Below are 22,402 nucleotides of genomic sequence, written 5' to 3'. Positions count from 1 at the left end.
GCCGCTCACTGCTGAGAGAAGGCTGCTTCTGGGCACGGTGGAAGAGCACCGGAGCCCAGCACCATGTCTGGGACACAGCTGGGGCTTAATGAACGAGTCAAGGAAGGATGCGTGCGAGGGCACCCCGCGTTAACCTCGTTCTAACAGCTCGGCGCCAGGGCGGCGGGAACCGGAAAGCCACGCTGGCTCTTCTGCAGGCCTGTCCCCTAGATGGGCTCCCTCCAAAGGACTCCCGAGCAGTGCCACCCCCTCGTCTTCAGCCACAGCCTCTCACCACGCCCTCCCCCCTGGCAGCGGCTCTGAGCTGACATCGATTTCTGGGCTTTTCGGAGCGAGTTATTGGTCTCCTGCGTGTGTGTGATCAAAATTGGATGGGAGAATGGAAAAGATCAAAACAAAACAAAACAGAGCTCTTCCAGATCAATGGCAGGACCCGGGACGTGTCACTTAGCAGGCTGGGCCTTGGAGGCAGCTGTGCTGAGCAAACGGCTCCAGATGGCTATAACTGGCTGGGGGCAGGGCTGCTGACTGCCCAGAGTGCTCAGAGCCGACCCCCAGTGACCAGACCCCCAGCGTCCTCGACAGCCGAGCCCTGTCCCCTCCCCGCCCCCCACGAAGGCCTCCTCCTCCCGTGGTTCCTTCTTGCACACTCTGTCCATCCTCAGGGCCTCCTTTCCTGGAGGGCGAGCAAGTCATCAAGCAGAAAATAGAGGTCTAACTACCAAAAGCATCCTCAGCGCCTCACGGCTGTGGAACCCACGCCCTCACTGGACGGGGAAGGCACATGGCAGGTGCCCAGGAGCCCCGACAGCTGGTATGTGAGAAAAGATCACTGGACTGGCGACTACGACAAAGGGAGCTGGCATCAGAGCTGGTGCCCAGCGGCACTTTCGCGGTGCCGGATCCGGGAGGAATCCTCCAGACGGGTTCATTCTCTGCAGCACTGAGGTCACTGGTTCCGGCTCACAGGCCCCCACAGGCCTGCCTGGGTTCTTGGGGGGCGCGTGGTGGGTGGGCAGACCGTAGGCAGGAGGCGGGGAGAGGGAGACTGGGGGGCATCAGGAGACTCAGCTGAGAACGTCAGGGCCTGCTGTGGACATTTGTTAACAAAACCACTGACCAGCCTTTCTCGAGACCTTGGGCAAGACACAGGACCCTTCTGGACTGGGTTTTCTTATCAGGAGCAGCTGCGTCTTGGGCACCAGGTCTTTCTCTCGTGTGAATGGAGTCAATATACACACCAAGGACTTTGACAGCGTCTGCGCCCGGGCCTACTCTCAGGTCTGAGCTCACCGTCTCGTTTCCGTCTCTGCATTACTGTCATTATCACTGACATCTGTGCAAGAGCGCGCTCCCAACCAGACTCGGAACACAGTGGGCTTTCCAGTCGGGATGCAGATCCAAAGGACGGTGGGGGAACAAGTAGCCAATTAAATCATTAGGAAACCTGCGAGTACTGGCTAGCTATCACGATTCAGAAAATAACACAGAAACAACCTTCATCCCCAAAATACTCGATCCCAATCGCATGCTGGGTTTGCAGTCTGCAACCAGACTTCCAGAACTTTCCACAGCAAACACTGGGATGAGCGGCTAGGAAGATGCTGCTGGCCTGCTCAGGGTGAGAGGTGGGACCTCCTCCCACTGGAGGTCGGTGGGTAAAGACAAACGCAGAGGCCTCCAGGAAGCCCGTCCGTCAGCGCCCCCACCCGTCCAACCCCAAAGGAGACAGTGCGCAAGAGGCACAGGGCCCTTCATGTTTTAATACAAGAGATGGGGCCTCATGTTGTCTTCGATGGGATGGAAATGGGGCGGGGGAGGAACAGAGACAGGACAAGTCAGGAGAGAGAGAACGCGATCCACTCGTTTCCATTCAAAATCCTTGGACGAGGCTCAGAGGGCCTCAGATTTCCAAGCTCCTCTCTCAATTCTGCCTGGAGGAAGAGTTGAGGTTTTTTAAGTGTTTATTTTCTAAATGTCCCGAAGGCAAGAGGCTGATGGAAACGCGCCAGACGGCTGACTGTTCAGTGTGGGTGACAGCGATCAGGTGGGGGACCGCCAGAGCCAGGAAAGCCCAAACAGCTTCTCTCCTCCACCCAGAGCCTTGGCCCGCATCTTCCTTTGGTGGAAGGCTCTAGAATGATGCTGTCCTAACGTCCAGGGGCCGAGAAGGCCAGGTGTCAGCCCCCATCTCCCTATTTCCCAAAGGAGCTCAAACAACAGAACACAGGCCCCCGATCGAGACAAACGTGGTGCTCATTTCTCTCTTCTTTTCTGAGTTTTTACCCTGGGGGAAAATTCTAGAAAAAAGAACATGGCCTCTTTCCTAAATCAAAAAGGAACATGAGTTTCCATCAGCCATGAAAGGAATGGCAAATGAAATACAAATGAGATGTCATTAAAACAAGAAAGGCCTAACGGAGTCTCTCGCTGAAACGGGGGCAGGGATGGCAACGTCCGGAACATTCCAGCGGAAGAGACAGACTGATCGCCCACCCACTCGCCCACCCACAGCCCGCGTGCCGAAGGGCAGAGCCACACCTGGGGAGGGGCATCGCAGGGGCCCGTCATTTGCCATCGGTTGCCACCATCATCCCTGTATCGCTGCCATCCCTGTGGTCTGTGACTGCACGTCAGCACAGGGACCTCAGCAAGGGACCCAGCCCCTCCCCAGAGTCCCCCAGGAACAAATCCTGGGGGGCACCCAGCTCTGCTCAGTCCACAGCCCCAGGAGCATCTGCCGGGCAGGTGGCACACTGGAATGAGGGCCAGAAAGGCAGGGGATGGAGAAGGGACCCACTGGTCCCCACAAGGACACCCTGGTGCAAACGACCCCTAGACCCAGGCCAGACAAATGGGGCACTTACCCTGTTATCACCTTCTGGGGCCAGAGGGTCTGTCATCCAGGACCCGAACCTCGAGCCAGAGGTCTTGACAGTCACAGGGTCACTTATGCCGGTCAGCTTGCCACATGCTGGAAGAGAGCGCACAGCGCAGGAGAAGAGGAGTGAGTGCCCGACTGTCCCTGAGGGAGGACGCAGGCCCCCTCTGCCCCCTCAGTCTGGGATGCTGCTAAAAGACGCCCGTGCCCTTGCTCTTCCTGGGGACACCCCTAACCCCAAAGGCCAGAGAAGCCATCCCCTCCCGCCACAGAGGGCAGCCGAGGTCAGGGAGGGCAGGAGAGGGAGCAGTGCGTGCCCCCTGGGCCGCACCACCTCCACCCACACAGGCCTGGGGGTGACGGTGCTGCTCTGGGGGATCAGATAACTTAGCCAAGACTCGGTTTCCTGCTCTGGGAAACAGGGACCGCAGCAGCCCAATCTCCTAAGGCTGCTGGAGAGAAGGCAACGGGAACAGCCTGCACGGTCTGGCACGGGGTGAGGCTCAGTGCAAGATGTATGCCAAGCGCGATTTGTTTCAGGACGCAACAGGGACGGTGCGCTTCACTACAGAGCTCGCCTCTCTGCGCCCTTCCACGGCCTGAGCCGGACCAGGCGAAAGGTCGCCGCCTTCCCACGGAGGGCGGGCCAGCTCTTCCCGCAGGGCGAGAATCTCTCTCCTGCCTGGAACAGGAGTCCTGGGGCCGGAGAGCCAGGGTTCTGACGGTATCGACAGAGCAGGGCCAGGGGGATGGAGGGAACCTCGAATGCCCTGGGGAGATGTCTGCCCTCTGTGATGTCCTCCCTTCCCTCCAGGCCAGGCCGGCGTGCGACTTCCTAGGTCTGCGTGGCTCTGCTCAGCTGTCACGATTAGCATATGTACACAGCAGTCTGCAAAGTTCAGAGATGATCCGGGCTTTCAGAAGATTGTCCACCACTTAACCTGGGGACCATGGTTTAGCCAGGATAATCCGGAAAACAGGGTGGGTGGGCTAGGCATCGCAGGCTGGCCTGGGGTGGGGCTTACTCCCAGCTCTGTACAGTCTGGGGTGCCCCCCGCTCTCTCCCTGAGCGTAAAGCGGGTGAGGATACCCGTTAGCATCACCGTACGGAGACGGGAAGATGGAAGCTCCAACAGCCAGCCCAGCGCCAGGCGCCGCAGTTTCTGTGTTGGCAGGAGAACGGGCATCTGGGCAATGCAGAGGCTTTGAAGAGGGATTAAGAGCTGACAGCGAGCAGAAGAAAGGCTGGCTTTGCACCCAAATTCCCATCAAGTCACGCTGCCCTGCTCCTAAGTCCCAGCGGCCCGCTCCTAGGCTGCTGCCTCTGGCCCAGATTGGAAAAAGAAACGCAGGACTATTTTTACTCGCCTATCCCTTCTCCAGATTTATTTCGCCTGGTCTGCTTTCAGGAGGAATTATGTGCCTTTCCACATAAATACTGTCCCCTCACGGCCCGAGGCTTCCCAGCAGCAGCCATCGCTCGCAGGGCTGGTGGGCGAGTCTGCAGACGGGCTGGGGTCACTGCTGAGGATCAGAGCAAGTTCTCTGGACAAATCCCCTCCTCCCAACCCACCATCTCAAGGAGGAGAGATGGAGGAGAAAGGGGCCTGAGGGTTATACCCAAGGTCAGCCAGCAGCTACACCACCAAGAAGGCGGGCGCGTGGAAACCTCGTGAGAGACTGCTTCCCCATGAGAGCCTCAGACCAATTTTCCACCCCACGTGCCTCTTGAAGATTCGGTGTGGGGCTCTCTAAGGGTTCGTCTGGAGGAGGGAGGGCACAGGAGAGGCAGGCCCCAAGGCTGTCCCCCCAGCACTCTCTTTGTTCCAATCCTGGGCTACCCCTGGAGACAGCAGACCCTCTGAACTCGGGGGACTTGGGAGTCACTAACAGGAGCCATCTCTCGCCATCAACAGCCCTCCTCCAGCCCTCCCAGCGTCCACTAAGACAGCATCATGCCGCCTGAGCATCTCCTGGGGAAGGCCTCCCCACCACTGAGCCGAGGGGCGGTGGCCCTGTTGGCCCCCTGGAAGGAGAAGGAGCCATCGCCCCCAGGGGTGTCACAGTTTGGGGAAAAGCCTGCAGGTCTTCCATCGCGTAGCACATTGTGGGTTCAGTCATTTCCCAAGGTGCTGGGGATTCCCTCGACAGCTCTGTCCCCCGTCTGCGGCAGCCACGCCCTCCTCTGCGGGATGACCTCCCCCGGAGGAGACCAGACGTCTGTCCCCCCCATCACACTCAGAAGGCGAAAACGGCAGGTCAACACCCCAGCTCGGCTCACAGGCCTGGCCGCCAGCCTAGACTTCCCCATGCCACACGTTTGCTCAAGCCGGTCCCTCCACTGGAATGCCATCCCCCTTGACCCACACTGATATCTCTTCCAGAGATGTCTCCCTTCTGAGCTCCACCCACCTTGTCCTCACTGGCCCGTGCTGGTGACCATGCATTTCCTGGGCCACAGACAGGAGCATCTGGGTCTTACTGCCCTCATCTATTTCCCCAAGACTCGGGCTGGGGAGTCGTCCAAGAATGAGTGAAGGAATGAACGAATGAATGACTCATCTCTTGGGTACTCAGAGGTAAAATGAGTCACCTCAGAAAGTCCTCACCCATCTATGGCTTCCCTCTGTGTCCCAGTAGAGGGGACAGGAGGCGAAGGAGGGCCACCCTCTCCTGCGCGGGGCACAGACCGATAGTGCGCCTTGTTGATAACTATGATACCGCCTCAGAGGGTGGTCGTGAGAATTAAGCAGTTAACTAACCGATGGAGGACTGGTGTGGGGGAAGTGCTCAGTGGGGCTCAGCAGCCATTATCATCATTGTGAATTCAGACTGAAAACGTGGAGAAAAGGGGGTTTCATTCTCCGCAAAGTCCACTCGGGCTGTCTGGGACTGTCGCACTGCGTCCTGCCCATCCTGGACCTTGTGGCCTGTGTCTGCGGAGAAGGGGGAGCTGGCCGCTTGGGGAAGGGTTGCAGGTCCCCGTCTGGTGTGCAGGGGAAAGCTCTGCTGCACGCCAGCCCCGGCCCCGCCCCCGCTGAGGTCCCCCTCTCCCTCACCAAGCGCAGGCTGGCTGGGGGCTAGGCGCCACCCTCTGCCAGCCCCTCGGAGGAGCCTTCATTCACAGATTAGAGCGGGCAGAGCAAGACCTGCTGGCCGGGAGCCGTGCTCCTCACCCCACTGGCTGCAGGCTCAGTTCTCCTGGGCCCACGGAGGGCAGGAGGGCCCCCCCGACGCCCAGGCCTGAGTCAGAGAGTTATTTTTGGTTCTCCGTCCAGACTGGTTCTGCCAAGACCTCGGGAACTGACAGGAGCTAAAAAAGCCCCAAGGCAGAGCCTCGAGGCGGAGTCTTGGCACAATCAGTTCAGGAAAGTGTCCCTCTCCCGTCACGAGTGCTCAGGATGCGTGCACGGGGAGGGGCAGAGGGCAGGGGAGAAGAGGAGGCTCAGGAATTGGCCCTGTGCCGGTGCATCTCGGTGGAGGCTGAGCTCCGGGGACAGCACGCCAGCTGGCAGGGTCTGGCTGCCCCGGGGGACCCAGGACGGGTCCCAGGAGGGAGGCCACCTTGCAGAGCTGGGGGCTTGGACCGAGTGGCACCCCACACGTGGAATCACCTGCCTCTTGCTATTCCTGGAGGGGAGCTGCTTCTGAACAACAGGGCTGATGACCTCCCAAAGGAGCCTGGAGCAGGCCCTGGGTGATACGCCCGCCAAGGAGTCAGGCCAGACTGAGAGGGCTGACGGCCGCGCAGCAGGCAGACGGGGTCCTGGGACTGCTCCGTGCCCAGGCCTACCTCCCTGGGTCCCAGCCTTGATCCTTTAGAGGCTTTGAAGAGTTCAGCCGGAAAAGTTTGCAAAGCTCGGAGCTCGGACAGACAAATGTCCTTGCAGACGAGATAACCTGAGACAGAGCGGCCTCTGCGCAGGCTGCGTGCTCAGACCCGGAGACCAGGAGGGGGCCCTAAGACAGTGGCCCTCCTGGACACTCATGGCAAGGCAGGGTGGGCCACCAGCAGACCTCATCATACGCAACCCTGAGCACTCCCTGAAGGAACCTGGAAGGGAAAGCCTGCCCTGCCAGGATCCGACTCAGGCCAGCTCCCATGGGCGGCACGTGGATCTGAGTTCGTTTCCTCCCTGCCGTCCTAGCGGGTTCTCCTGCAGACTGAGGGATCCTAAATGTAACTCTCAATCCTGAGTGCAAACTCCACGGGTGCTATTCCACCCATTGTCCTCGCCAGCAGCTCACTCGCCAGCTCCATCCAGGCCCCTGGGGAGCAGGTGGGGGCGGGTCTCTCTGCCTCCTTGGCCCTTCCTAGGGAAGCCTTTAGCAACCAAGTCCCAGCACGGGATCACTGGAGGAAGCCCTAAAAACCAGCCAGCCCCTCCGCAAAGCTGGCAGGCACACGCCCTGGCAGGACACGCTGCGTGGGGCAGCCCGGCTCTGGCTTCTGCTGGGGCATCTGACTCCAGGCTCTCCAAGCAGTGACAGTGAGGCCCATGCCCCAGCTAGGTGGGGCTCAGGGCTTGGGGCAGCTCTGCCACTCCCTTGCCTGGGGACAAGCAGAGCCGCAGGGAGCGCTGAGACACTGCCTGCCTCCCTCCCCGAGGACGCCCCGGGACGTCCCGGAAACAAGAGCTCAGACTTGAGTTTCTGGCTGGGTCCTTAGGAAAAACACACCATCCTAGGGAGGAGGGCTCTTTAAAAATGGAAACTGAAAACAAATGGAAGCCGCAGGCCTTGTTTTGTTTTTTCTGTGTATGTTCTGGAGTCAGGAATTGTCAGCAACATCGACTCAAAGAGAGGGAGGCCACAGAGAGACCAATTAAGAGCTCTTTGGGGGGAACTGCAGGGAGACCCTCTCTCCGCTGTCACACCAGGAAGGTAACCGAGACCAGGGAACCTACAGTCAGACTTCACGCCGAGGAGTCAAGGAGTCCAGGGGGGAGGACGGAAACTGCCAGCTACCGAGAGGCCATGTCTTGCAGAAGTCCTGCCCCCAGGACGCTCCCAGGGCACGCGGGCCCCAGCATGGAAGGCAGGCTGCCTCTGTTGATGCTCTCCGGCAAGCTCCACCAAGGAAGCAGGCTGCCAGGGCGGTCTGCAGATGGGGCCTATTTGCGAGGCTGAAAGCAAGACCAAATTAAGCAGCCGCACGGTATTAATTGGATCCTCAAGTTACTGAGTTTGAATGAAAACCTAGCAAGAGGGGGAGGCAGCTGCAGCAGCTGCTACATCTATCTATCAATCTGTTTATCTATCCATCCAGCTATTTGTCCGTCCGTCCATCTGTCTGCGCATATACATACCAATCAGTAATTTATCTCTACTTATCGTCTGTCCATCTGTCTATCTATCTGTCTATCGTCTACTACTGACCTATCTATCCTACCACTGCCTACTCTGCGCCGGGCATAGTGTGGAGCCTGTGACGTGAATGACGTCCATGGACTCGCACGGTAACCCCAGGCCACTGAGACTCCTATACCTTCATTTTGCAGGCCAAGAGGCCACTGGTAGATGCCTCGGGAGAGTCACGCAGCTGTCGAGTGGCACTTACTGCTTTACGACACTGCCTCCCCCAGACCCGGGGCTCTCCTAGTCTGGCATTCATCGGAATCACCCGGGTGCTGGCTAAATGCAGATCTCTAGGCCCCACCTGCAAACTCCAACTCAGCCTGACTACGTCCATGTCACGGTCTTTCTGAAGAAAGAATTAAATGTGGGGCTGACACCACTCGGCCGCGCTCCAATGGTGGGGAACACGACCTCTGGGGGCCTGTTCATCCTCTCCCTTTTCTCCCAAATCAAATGTTTTAGCAGCCCAAGGGGAAGACCATGTGAAAGCCCCAAGCTGCTAAGCCGTAAAGTGAATTCACCAGCTTCTAAAAATAGGCCAAGTACAAATGGGAAGGACGCTCGGCCCGGGGGCGCCACCCCTCTTGGAAAGACCCTTAGCTTCTCACCACTTGTAACTTTTGGCTCTGCATTTCCATTTTCCTCCTTGAGCACTTAACTGGAAGACGTGAGGTTTCATCTTGGCCCCTCCCTGGTATTCACAGTCTGTGCACCAGGGAGGGGAGAACGCTGCTTGTGGGGCAATAAATAACAAACAACTCCTCCCCGCCCAGCCACATGGATTTTCAGAGGAGAGAACCCTCAGTGGAAGCGTCTGGAGAGAGAGTGGCGACGGCGAGCTCAAGGTCATTATGGGTAGAAACCCGAAGACCACGCCCAATGGAAAGAATCATATAGTTCTATAATCATTAATAGAGCCCTATAGTTATTACCATTTCAAACATTCACCCCGACGCCGGCAATGTCAAAATGGGAACAGCTGGTAGAGACCATCCAGCCCAGACCCCTCCTGGGATTGTCCCAGGTCACCCAGCCGCCAACACGCTGGGCCTGACCACCACGCAGCACTTCACTGAAAAAATGCAGGAAACAGTCCCTCGTGCGACAGAGCGAAAGCGTACACAGTAGAACAGGTCCATTCTCAAACTCCCAACGTTTCTCACTGTCTTCCGTCTAGGACCAGAGAACTTCAAATGTACGCCTTTACTACGCTACCTACACCAGCATTGAAGACGACCTAGATGCAGCAACCTTTTTAAATGAAAATCTTGGCTCACTCCGTTTCTCTGCCTTCTGAATACTCTCTCTCCTCCACCTGACTAACAGCACCAGGGGTTTAAAAAGCATTTGTTCTTTTGGGACGCTTTAAGTTTACCATAAGGTATTCGGAGTGTGCTCATGGGGGAGGGGATAAAAAGGAAATCAAATCAGAACATCAGATCAAACCTAAGGAAAACGTCACAAAACAAAATTACCCTAAAATTACCCTAAGTTACTCTGAAAAGTATACAATACGAAAACGAACATGCTTTGTGTTCAAAAAACTGTTGGTGAGGAAGGCTGGCTAATCTTCATTAAGAAAACCTAAAAATGGAATTGGGATTTAAAATGTACCATTTAAAAGTGGACTCAGAGACCAATACGTTAAGATTTGTTAAAGTAACTAACAGGAACATTGATAAGGTAAGTGGGTGTTCAGTGAAGAATAAGGACCCAGAGGGGTGGCCCACGTTGGGTCCGTCTTAGAAAACATGAACAGGAGCAGAGAGCTCATCAGCTCACAGGTGCCACTCCTTCCAGCTGTTAGAGGGGCTCCTTTACTTGCTGTGAATGGCAAACCTTCAACTGTGATGTGATTATATCTTATTTTCTTTTTTCTTCCAACTGTGCACGATTCATTATCTTGGGGAGCTTCATCAGCCCTTGTTCTCAACCTGGAGGGAATCTGAGATATACGTGTCCAGCCCTATTAAATTTGTGTCTTGGGGCCTGCCCGGTGGCCGACTGGTTAAGTTCGTGTGCTCCACTTCAGCGGCCCAGGGTTTTGCTGGTTCGGATCCTGGGCATGGACCTGGCACCACTCGTCAAGCCATCTGAGGCAGCATCCCACATAGCAGAACTAGAAGGACCTACAACTAGAATATACAACTATGCACTGGGGGGCTTTGGGGAGAGAGAAAAAAAAGATTGGCAACAGATGTTAGCTCGGGGCCAATCTTTAAAACAAGAACAAAATAAACCTCGTGTCTTAAAAACTCACCCCAACACACACACACACACTCATGTGCGCACACACACATTCTTCAGAAGGCATGTAACATCTAATATCATCCTGTTTCTTTCCAAATGTGCAACTCCATGGGCTCTGCAAGCCGGCCTTTGCACCGGATTGGACAATGCCGTAGGAGGGGGCCGCCTACACTCCTTGGCTCTGTCTCGAGGCAGCCCTACCCAGGCGCCTATGCAGCCATGGCCTCCCTGAAGCCAGGCGGGCGCTGTCCACTTCAGCACCATTCCCTAAGCCTGTGTGCGACGGGAGCCGGGCAGCCAGCGCCATGCCCCCGCAGGGTTCTGAGCCTACCTAGTTTTTGCATGCATGCACGGAGCCTTTCTTCAAGATTGGACACTCTGCTCTGAAGTTCATCGTAGTCATAGGCGCCAATTTCCTCTTGCAGCTCGTTAAGCACTGACGTCAGATTCTGCACCTCCTCTTTAAACTGCAATACCAATTTGGCATCGGCCTTGTACTCTTCCAACACAGGGATCAAAGGCCTAAGTTCATCCATTTTCGCTTTTATCGCCTGCAAGGTCAAAATAAGCTGGGTTCAGTGCGATGCGTGCAAAAACTCGTAACACCCTGCCTTGGCCTGGCTTCTCCCTAGGTGAGGGAAAATGTGCATACTCCCGCTTTATTTATGGATTTATTTATTCTGGTCCAAATGAGTTAGAAGAGTATATTAAACAGTCTCCAGAACACCAACATATTTGGGAAAGGTCTTTATTGTCAGTTTAGAATGCAACATCTTAAGGTTACATGCTTTAAATCACATACACAAAGTTTCTTTTTTTTTCTTTTTCAAAAAAATGCATTGACAAGGGTTCAAACTATTCATGAAATGCATCTATAGTCGCATGCAAAGGAGGATCCTGGTTGTATTCAAGGTTCCTTAGTGATATGGTGCTAACGATTGGAAAATAATAGTAAAAATGCATGGTGCAAAAAGCTCTCTGGCCCTCTTTCATGGGTACATGGGAGTGGACTGCTTCTTCAGTCACTGCAGCATTGAAAAAACTCTTTTAAGTTAGCCCTGCAAGCAAGAAAATGAAACACTGTTGAAGAGCTAGCTTACTAGCCTGCCTTAAACAGATATCCATTAGTAGACAGATATTTTCATGGTCACTCAGAAAAAAAAATCACACTTCAGTGCTCAAGTTAGCCCAAACAGACTGCTGGAACACTTACATAGATTCCTTCACAATTTCTGTTGAAATTTTTAATGCAATTAAAGCATGGTAAAAGGCAACAGATTGCATTTCTTCTCCTGGAGCCATCCTGCCCCAAAGTTTGGAACTGGGAAAGATGCCTGTGTGGACAATGCTTGCAAAGATGAGCTAGACCACGATTGTTAAACACACCCTCATCTTTAGAGGAATCTGAATCTACCAAAGAGAAGCGGGGGCTGGCCCTTCAAGGAGAGACACAAACTCTTTTTGGTCAGGCCAATCAAAATCTCTCTCCAAGATAATTCCTGATGACACGTCAGAAGCAAGGACGACCTGTCCACCTGCCTCCAGTGAGAGCCATAGGCTCATTTCCTCTCAACAGGATCAGGTCTGCAATTATTTTATTTATACTATAGATTTATAACTTCATTAGCTTGCCATTTCGTCTATATAATGCATCGCTTTAAAAAGCGAATTAGTTCTTGCTTCATGCAGGGAGCACATCAAAGGAAAACATTAGCATAAAAAGGATAGGAAGACAGAGCATCAGCAATTTCTAGTGAAGCGGGAATGTGTAATTTGACCTGCTCATTTATATCTGGGCCAGATTCCTAATTAACATGCATGTATACCTTAATTAAGGTGCATCCAATTTCTCAGTTTAATCATTTTGAAGCTGAGTAAACTATAGGTGTATATATACATATTTGTACATATGTATATATAATTTTAGGTCAAAAAAACTCGGGCTACCATGTCCAGAGTTACCCGGAGGAAAGGAACACTTACCAGGAAGTGAGAAAGATATTGGTGTCTCTCTCTTTCTTCCCCGCAAATCTACAGTGTGCCTCGTCACAGCTAAATTAGGTCAGATGTGAAAAATTGCCCTGAGTGATCCCTACTCAGGAATGGCTCTAATCAATTAGGCTAATCCTCGGCTAATGTAATTTACCTGCAGCAGCTGTGGAATGACAAGGACCAATCGTGTCGCTTCCCAGCTAATCTGCGACTTGGCTCGAGCAGCCAGGACCTGGGACCCCAGCCTCAGAAGCTAATGGGTGCTGAACACCGCTGCTCGAGTCTGTCCCTTTCCAGGGGGCTTTTGCCAAACTAGGGCGAGGGCAGGTTGCTGCTCCCTTTCCGGGGACAGCAGCTGTCTGCAAGGCAACGAACAGACCTTGCTGGGCTCCTTCTCCACCCCAAACTGCTACTTCTGGAGGCAAAGGGGAAGGAAAGCAGGAAGGGAAAACAAGCCCAGTGTCTCAGAGGAGGAGGAGGAGGAGGAGGAGGGGGAGGAGGAGGGGGAGGAGGAGGAGGAGGGGGAGGAGGAGGAGGGGGAGGGGGAGGAGGAGGGGGAGGAGAGGGAGGAGGGGGAGGAGGTAGATGCATACCTTGAACTGCCTGGCCAGGTGTTGCTTATGACTCTCCTCCACCTGCTTGAACTTGGACTCCAGTCCTTTCATTTGGTTCTCCATCTTCTCCACGTACTGCAAGTCTCTCTGAGTTCGCCTGTCCAGGACCTCTATGGATTGAGACATGTTTTGCACCTGTCAAAAAGGCAACAGGTTCAAGGAAGGAGCTGTGGCAGGCGCCCAATGACCTTGTTTGCCTCCTAATACGTGACAGTGACCTTCTCCACTCGCCAACACGCTGGGAACCAGCCGTGGCCCAGGCATTATTCACCAGCTAATCACCAGCATCAGGGGTTGTTCTGACCAAGAAGTCCCTGAACAGAGCAAACTGGTTTGGTAAACATTTCCTCTGCCATCTTCCCGGACATGTTCTTACGCCCAGGGGTGCAAATCAGGGGTGCAGGAGCCTCGAGCTCCTCACTGCTCAGAGCTCCAGGCATACGGCTTTGGGTCATTTTTTCTCTTTCTTTTTTGGGGGGGGGGATTGTTTCTAGCCTCTTTACTCTGCAGGATGAAGTCGGTCAGGCAGGCACAAATATCAACCAAGATGAACAGCATGGCTGGGCTTCCCCTACCCCCAGCTACAGAGTCTCTTTCCCCCAGTCTCGCTGGGTGTCTTGCTGAGGAGGCTGATTGCGTAAGTGCAGAACGAGGGAACGAGGGCCGTACCCTCCCTGATTGCGCATCGAGCGTCCTCTCCCCCATCTCGCACGCCATCCATCACCCCCACAATATCATAGGGGGATGACTGCTCTGCAACCACGTCCATTCAGAACACAGAGTCGGAAATCAATCAGCCTGCAAATGAAGAATCGCTGTTTTACATCTTTATGGGCAGATCGGAATTGAGTCTCGCCTCAAGACGGAACTTTAATATTCAACAGGATTCCAGGGAGCTTGAAAGAAAAACACTTCTAGTGCAGCCCCCTGCCAGTGCATTTTATTTTCAGGAAACTGGCTCGCACTCTGTGCAAACGCTTTTGGGGCGGTGGGAGGGGAGGTGGAAGGAAGCTCAGGACTGCTGAAGGGGCGTTTGGGTCATTTCCTCAGAATCTAATCCAATTCCTGAGGAGGAAGATGCCTCCACAGCTGCAAATCTCCACGGCTGATTTTTTGCTGAATTAGACAATACTCTCCCTTTTAGGAACAAAATCATTTGGGTATGAGGCTTCGCTTTGCCTGGTCAGTGACAAGATGCTAGTGTGGTTTCCATTTCTTACAGTGCATCCTCCACCCTTCGGATAAAACAAAACAGAAGAGAGACAGCAACCAAGGGCTGCCCAGCAGGAGAAAGACCAACACTGCTCATCTCAGCGTTTAGAAAGGCCAGGACTTCATGGCTTCTTGTCTGAAAGTAACAGACACGAATTCAGTTTACAACTTCAGGCTTGTGACAGGCCGGCCCAGTGGTGCAGTGATTGAGTTTGCGCACTCTGCTTCAGCGGCCCGGGGTTCACAGGTTCAGATCCCAGGTGTGGACGTACACTGCTCATCAAGCCATGCTGTGGCAGTGACCCACATACAAAATAGAAGAGGACTGGCACAGATGTTAGCTCAGGGCCACTCTTCCTCACCAAAAAACCCGAAAAACCTCATGCTTGTGAAATATAATATGTGGGTGACTTTGACTCTCTCTGAGCCTTTCTCTTTAGACATTTTGTGGGAAACTGAAATATATTTGCTCTCTCACCTACGTCTCCCTGTTTCCCCTCATCTGTCTTATTCCGTCACTTTGAATTACTACTGCTCTTCTCTGAGAAATGTTATGATGTTTGGCTCCCTTCATCCTTCAAGGCCCAGCCCAAATGCCACCTCCTCCAGGGAGGCTTCCACGATGAGCAAAGCCGGAAGTGGCTGCACACTCCTTGGAAACAGCATCACCTTGTTAACACAATGCCTGCACAGCAGTAACCCACACAGCTGTCTCAACCACCTTGTTGGACTGGTGACTCATGGAGGAAGGGGACTGGGCCTTCACACCTGTCACCCCAGCACCTATGCACAGGAGTGCTCCCTGCAGCCGTATGGTTGGGAGGAGGGAACGCAAGGGGCAGCTGCCGTCACGACCCCTGCCCCCTCCCCTCCTGAGAGGACCCTTCCTCTCGTGAGGGCAAAATCCAGGAAAGCTGGGGCCACAACGTGCTGAGCAGGAGCTGCTGGGCCGACACCGGCTCTGGTCTCGCACTTCTCACAGGGGACCACACGCGGCACCACGGGCTGGTCACCGGCCAGAGGAGGGACGCTTTCAACAAATTTTAAATGTGATTAAATTTTAAATTTAGAGAACAAATTTGAAAGATGCCGAACTACTCAGCTGCCTTAAAGGGAAACAGACTGTCCGACAGTCTTTCCCGCCCAGAAGGGACGCCTCCTTCTCTGGCCAATCACAGAGCAGATAACGGGCGGGAGGAAGCCGCGCTCGCTCTGCCGGATCTCCTCACCCTCAGAAGATGGCGGTCTGGCCACTCTCTCACCTGCAGGATGCGTCCCTGAGAAGCCGAGTGAGGCGCCACGGTCACACGGCTGCTGACTGACATAGTCTACCCCGCGCCGCGCCCCGGGTGGAGCAGGTGCTGAGAACGGGGAGGGGCAGACACCGTTGGCCTCCAGGGAGTGACCACTTGCTAACATTGATGCAACATTTGCAACGCTCCAGGCACTGTGCTGAGCCCGTCATTTATCTATCTCATTCCATCTTTCCAAAACCCAGGGAGGTAAACGCTATTTCAAGTCCTATTTTACACATGAGACGGAGGCTCAGAGAAGTTAAGCAACTTATCTACCGTCACACATGAGTCAAGGCTCAGACTGACTCCAAAGACCACACTTTCAAACTCGCGGGGGTGCGCATCTCCAAAGAGAACAGAGCTCCCGGTCCCCGCCTGCCTTTTGCATCTGTGGGTCTCCAGCGGTCCTCAACCCTGTGCAGCTGCCAGGCCCCTCCCAAGGACTCTGGGCCAGTTAAACTCAGAGCCTCTGGGCACAGGACCCACGGCTCCACCTTCGGAAGATCTGAACGTGAAGCCAGGCTGGAGAGTCACGGAACTACACGGGATGCGCTCCCCTGGGCCCCCAGCCCCATGACAGAACTCGGAACCACACACGAGGCAGGGAGGCCCTCTTCGCGACAAACAGCTTCTGCCCCCTGAAAACTGTGCCCTCGAGGGTCTAGAACAGGGCTCAGTGTTAAGCAGTAACGCTGTGGCACAGAAGGGCAGAACGGAGAGCCCCAAGGCCTGTGTTCCCAGGGGCCCAGAGAACTTTCTGGAACCCATTTCCAGCTTTCTGTCACCCACCAGGCACCTCCTCCCAAGAGCGTGGGTGGGGGTCCTGCCCTCCAGCCCCCCTCCCAGGCCCCTGGAGCTGCAGTCCCTCCTCTTTAATTCGAATAATTAAAGGCCCATCAGGCTTTAGTCTAGTCTGCTGTTAACAAATGTTTGTGGGATCTGTTAAATGCAATTCACTTTAATGCTTCTTAAATGATTTCCTGGGGTGGCTAAGGATGGGGGGAGGAGCACGCTGTCCCTTACAGGGGAGAAGGCTTGGGGACCAGCCCTCGCTCTGCACTCCCCCAGTCCTTCTTCTCGCCAAGGAACAAGGGTCCCTCCACAGGTCCTCCCAGACGGGCAGAGCTGGAGGCACCCCAGCGATCTCCCACCCACCTCTCCCCTGACAGGCCGGGAAACTGAGTCCAGGAAAGGGACCCGCCCTGCCCGCAGTCGTGGGAGGCTTCTGGTCAAGCTGAGCTCCAACTGAAGAATCCTGTCCTGCCGAGGGGCTCCATGACCCTCCCGAGTGGCGAGGGCAGCCCCCCGAGCGAGCAGAGCGGCCATCCTCAGGCACGACGCCCCATCCACGATTGCCTCCTCCCATCCTCCTCGACTCATGGAGACTCGTGGCTTTACTAGGGGTGTGTGTGTGTGTGCATATATTTATATGGTGTGTGTGTATATGCGTGTGTTTGTGCATGGAGTGTGCATGTTTGTGTGTGGTGCATACCTGGTGTGTATGTGTCTGTGTGTGATCTCTGTGTGTGGTGTGTACGTGTGTATTTGCGGTATGTGTGTGGTGTCAATGTGTGCGTGTGGTGTGTGTATGTGTATTTGGTATGTATGTGGCGTGTGTGTATGTGTACGTGTGTATTTGTATGTGGTGTGTATGTGGCGTGTGTGTATGTGTACGTGTGTATTTGTATGTGGTGTGCATGTGGCATGTGTGTATGTGTATGCGTGTACTTGTATGCAGTGTGTGTGTATATGTACGTGTGTATTTGTGGTGTGTGATGTGTATGTGGTGTGTGTGTATGGGTGCATGGTGTGTATGTGACTGTCTGTGTATGTGGTATGTGTTTGTGTGTGGGGTGTGTGTGTGTGTTTGTTCTGTCTGTGTGTACATGTGTGCAGTGTGACCTCAATTTCAGGTGTGAGGGGTCCCCATGTAGAATGCCCTCTGTCCTCGGGGGAGGGTGGTGAATGGACCAGAAGGGCCGCCTGTTTCTCTTTCGGCCCCCAGGATCTCCCAGGGGCCCCGACACTCAGGTCGTTGGAGAATCCAGGGGTCTGGGGGGGACATTTCCGGGAGGCAGTTGGCTGCATCCATCAGGAGCGGCAGCCTCTGTGGGGGGCAGAGGACGCCAGGCCAGTGGGCAGGCAGCCCTGTGGTTTGAGGGCTGTCTCTCTGCAAAGCAGCTGTGGGCTTGGGGTAAGTCAGGCCACCTCTGGACCCAGATTCCCACTTCTCGAAATGGAGAAAAATCTCACTCGCTTCGTGTGCCTCTTTGAAGAGTAAGTGAAATAAGGGATTCAAAATGTGTACCCAACTGCTGTTCCCAGGTGGTTCCGAGGTAACAACTGAATCTGCTTTTGTCCCAGGGAGGCATCTGCGGTGGGAAACAACCGCTCAAAGGCGGGGAACAGATCCCATCACCTAAGCTTCCCAAGCAGGTCTCGCTGGCTCCCAGGGCACTCTCCCAGGCAGCTGCTGGGGGCGGCTCTGAGCCTCGGGGCTCCAGACCACAGGCGCTGCCTGGAGAGACAGCAAAGCGGGAGAGGGCCCTGGACCCCGTCCTCAGTGCCCACATGGCTCCCCAGTGGAGCCTGCAGTGACCAGAAGGGTCTATTCCTCTCCTCCTGGGCCATGCCTGAGGAGTCTCCATCTAGCCATTCATGGATTCATTCATTCACAAATATTCTGAGCGAGGACATGTCCAGAAAGAGTGAGGCCTTGGAGCTGGGACCAGCCTGCAGGCTAGCCCAGCCTTGTGGCTGGTGTGGGCATGCACATGCACATGCAAGGACGCCCACACACGCACACACCCTGCGCAGACTCACCTTCTCCAGGAGCTGCCTCAGCTGTTTCGTGCGGGCATCCCGAGAACACATGGTCTGCTGGGGGGCGACCACTGTGCAGATGCACCTGCCCTCGCTGTCCTGGGCAGAGCTGTACACCTGCCAGCTCTCCTCAGGGTTGGTGGGCAACACCTGGGGGGGGGGCGGGGGGGGGCGAGGGGGAGGGAGGGAGAGAAAGGGAGATCATAAGGTAGTGTACCAGGGGCAACCAGCAGGGGAGATGGTCCACCTCCAACCCCGGGGGAAAGGCGGAAAGAAATGGTCCAAAGACAAGTTCTGACCGCAGTGAGGGAGAGGGGACCCTAGGAACAAAGAGACAGTCTCCCATCAGGGTCCCCAGGACTGGAAAGGAGTCAAACAGTCACAACTCTTCACATTTTACTTTTAAATTCAAGGGATTTTTAAGCAAAAGGAATGCTTGGGGTTTTGGCATCTGACCAATTTGCTACTTTAGGCAGAAGGAAGGGGTGGCCGGAGGCAGGGAAGCAAGCGGCCGGCTGACTCACGGTGGGCATGTAATTCAGAAATGAGATCTCCTCCGCGTAAGGCAGGCAGGGGTGGCTGGCGCAGCCTCGCTCTGCCGCTCCCTGCCGCCAGGAGACCCGGCACCCGTGGAAATAGCCGGGAGCCAGCAGCCTATGAGCCCAGAGCTGCGGTGACCCCGAGCTCCAGCCATCTTCCTGCTGGCAGCCCAGCGAAGACGGCCCCAGAGAACACTGGGCTGCCAACTCTGCACAGGCTGCCACCCACAAGCCATTTGGTGGATGTCACCAAGTTGCCAGTGATGTTGTGCAGGGGTCACACCCAACCTCAGACCTGAGGTGTGCCCAGGGACCACCAAGAAACCAAAGCTGCACATGGCTGGTGACATGGTGACAAGGCTGGTGTCACCTTGCAGCCCAGCTCAGGTGATCCTGACCACCAGGTACACAGGGTGGACACTGCCATCCAAAACCACTCTCTGAACACAGATCCTTGCCCTGCCCTGCCGCCCTCCGCCTGCCCAGCGGCCTCAGGTCACCTCGCTGCTATTTTTAGCCTGGGGATGGGGAGGAGAAGAGGGTGGGAGAATCTATAGTAGGGATACATTTCATTTCATTCATTTCCAGCCCCAGAAGCCAAGGGCCCAGAGACAGGAACAGAGTCATTATGAAGGAAACACTGTGCATGCAATTCTGGAAACAGCAGGTGAGGTGAACGTGAGAACGCGCTAAGGAGGGGTCACACAGAGACCTCCTCCCAGAGCACTGCGCCCTTGGCAGCCAAAAGGGAGCCGGCAGGAGACTCGTGTCCTTCACCTCTCCTTTTAGCTTAGAGGGAGCCGGGCCTGGGCGACCCCCTTCCTCCGCTCACGCCTGGCCTGTCGCTCATGGGTGGTTCCGGCTCAGCCTCGGCTCCAGCCACCATCGAAGTCAGCCCTGCCCAGAAGCGACCCTGGCCACTCGCCCCCTCCCCCAAGGCATCGAAAGAAGAGGAGAAACGATTTGAGAGGCTGGGCGGGAGGGGTGCGCAGAAGGCAAGGGGGCAAGCTCCGCCGCAAGTGGCTCCTGGGGGGCCCCGCCCTGGCCCCCACGGCACTCTCCTCCGCGGGAGCCCAATGACCTCCGTATGGGGATGCGGAGGGAAAGGCGCCTTGGGACTTGGGAACGCGCAGGCTGGCGAGGGCACGAGCTCCCGAGCCCGCCGCCCGGCGGGGCCCCACTCCGGGGCCGGGTCCAGTCCGGCTTTTACAAAGTAGGGCGGGCTTCGCTCAGAGCCCTGGCTGGACGAGGCAGACCGGGATGGAGCGGCGGCGTCTCCACCCCTCACTTGCGGAGTGACCTTGGACAAATCCCCAAGTCCCGCGCCTCAGCCTCCTAACGTTATCAGTGAGAGACGACTGAGTTGAATGAAGACTCCGAACCTCTGAGCCCGAGCAGGCTACCCCCGCCCCACGAGCGGACCAGGCAAAGGAAGGAATCGTTGCCGGGGAACCGCGGCGGGAGGAGTGGCCGGGGCTGGGGGCGTGGGGAGCAGGGTCACCCCGCAGCGCAGAAGAGACGCCTCGGGACCCCCTGCGTGCGCCCTTGCCCCTGCGCCCTGCGCCCCGCGCGGCGCCCGCCCAGCCCTGGGTTGGAGGTCGGGGAGGGGGCGGGAGGAGAGCCCCCCGAAGGCGGGCAGCGGGCGCACTTACGCCGGTGCTGCGGTCGAGCGTCCCGCCGCTGGCCGCCGAGAGCTTGGTGGTGTTGAGGCCCACCAGCGAGGGCAGCGTCTGGGACATCCAGTTGGTGATCATGGCCATGGTGCTCAGCACAACCCCGATCTTGAGCAGCGGCACCGACATCGCGCCTCAAGTCGCCGCCTGCACCGGCGCCGCGCCGGCGCCGGCTCCGCGCCCCGGGCAGCCTTCAGGCGGCGGGCACCGCGGCGGGCAGGGGCGCCCGGCCGTGTCCCCGCGCCCCCTCTGCCCGCCACCGCCCGCCCGCCGCCGCCGCCGCCGCCCCGCGCGCCCCGGCCATGGCTGCGCCGCCCCTGGGCGCCAGAGAGAGTGGCCGCCGGCGGCCGCTGCCCGCCCCGCCGCTGCCGGGTGCCTGGTGCCGCCGCGTCCCTCTGCGCTCCGCCGCCGGGAAGGGCCGCCCGGCTCTGGCTCTGAGCGCGCCGCGGGCTGCGCGCGGGGGCCGCGGCCGGGAGGCGGGGACACGGCCGGGCGGCGGCCGACGCAATCTGCCCAGGAAATGGGTGGATTTTTCCTCTCCGCTCTGGCTCCCCGCCGCCCCCTGGCTGCTGGCAGCGAGGTCTGCAAACCCCCGTCACTGAGGAGCTGGAATGGGGTGACCCGGGAGGAAAGACGAACCACGGTGCCCCAAGTCATAAAAGTCCCCTCAAGGCAGGGCGGCGGCCTTAGATGCACGGATGGGCCGCTGCCCTCCCACCCTCACGGTGGACAGGGCTGAGCGAGGCCCAGGAACCCCTCTGAGACACCCCCTCCCAGGGCCCTCTGCACCCTGACTGCTGGGGACCTACTGCGTGGTCACTCCAGGCTCCCCATCAGCCTGGGCCGCTGCCTGAAACCCAAGCGGAAGGGCGAGCTCCTGGCCAGCTGGAAAGCAGCCCCTGGATGGCCGGGGTCTCCAGCCCAGCACGTGGAGAGGGGAAGGGGTGTAAGAGGAAAGCCCCTCCTGGGAGAGCGGCAGCCAGGTGCTCTGGGGCCTTTGGGAGGACGGGAGTCTCCTGGCAGCTGCAGCACTGCCAGCGAGGGCTCCTGGGTGTGGGTGTGAGGGTGGGCACGCAAGCTGGCACCAGGAGAGTGCACTCAGGGCAGGAGCTGGTGTAGGGTTGAGGCTCAGGCGTGGGCGGGGAGCTGCAGGGACCCCACCACGAGAAGTGGGGTGTGGGTGGAACCTGGGGTCTGTGGTTGGGGGCAGGGGTGGGTGTCCTCACCGGCTCCCCATGTCCCTGTGTGGGGGGACTGGAGTACTGGTGCCGAGGCAGAGGGGCAGGGCAGCCTGCCACAGCCCCCAGCCGTCTGCAGCATCAGCACCAGGACATGTGCAAGTCTGCTGAGAAGCCAGGCCTGACGCGGTCAAACACCTTAATAGGGCTTGAGAATGTGCACGAGATGAAAGACGCGTCCTCCAGGCCTCCATCTAGCCTTCTCAGTCGTTTGGGAAGGAAGGAATCATCTAGATCACTCACCATACTTTTCTGCCTGGGTGAGAATTAATCTCCTTTCCTGCATGGAGATTGAAAGACCGGCACTGGGAGGAAGGAGCTGGCCTTCCTGGCGGCCGCCTAAGATGGACACCACCTTCTTAGGGCTTCCCTCTCTCTCTGCTCCGTCCCCAATTGTAGAGGGGACTCAGTGACAGCCAGGATGGTCCTGGCCCGAGTGTTGGGGTGAGACCCACGGGCTGAAGGGGTGCCTCGGATTGCTGTCCTGATTCATACAAGGATCTGTGGCAGCACCTGGGTTGGCTGCA

At 56.7% G+C, this 22,402-nt stretch overlaps 1 protein-coding gene across 3 annotated transcripts in view; it reads right to left on the bottom strand.

Moving 5' to 3' along the window:
• The window catches only part of OLFM1 (olfactomedin 1), a 39,701-nt gene that overhangs the window by 5,018 nt on the left and 12,281 nt on the right, over positions 1-22,402 (bottom strand). Inside the window, exons 1-5 of one of the 3 annotated variants that reach the window (XM_070596572.1) lie at positions 20,617-20,907; positions 18,426-18,575; positions 13,075-13,230; positions 10,821-11,040; positions 2,868-2,974 (exon numbers count right to left, since the gene is read on the bottom strand). In XM_070596572.1, the coding sequence (XP_070452673.1) occupies positions 2,868-2,974; positions 10,821-11,040; positions 13,075-13,230; positions 18,426-18,575; positions 20,617-20,766 (783 nt within the window). In that variant the 5' untranslated portion in view covers positions 20,767-20,907. Of the gene's footprint in view, positions 1-2,867; positions 2,975-10,820; positions 11,041-11,221; positions 11,548-13,074; positions 13,231-18,425; positions 18,576-20,616; positions 20,908-22,402 lie in introns of those variants that run through there. The other 2 variants (XM_008521377.2, XM_008521378.2) reach the window with 2 other exon arrangements.

This window comes from Equus przewalskii, chromosome 26 (assembly GCF_037783145.1).
Source record: "Equus przewalskii isolate Varuska chromosome 26, EquPr2, whole genome shotgun sequence".
Taxonomy (NCBI): domain Eukaryota; kingdom Metazoa; phylum Chordata; class Mammalia; order Perissodactyla; family Equidae; genus Equus; species Equus przewalskii.
The sequence above is the reverse complement of the archived record's forward strand: the minus strand, read 5'-3'. Positions and strand labels throughout refer to the sequence as shown.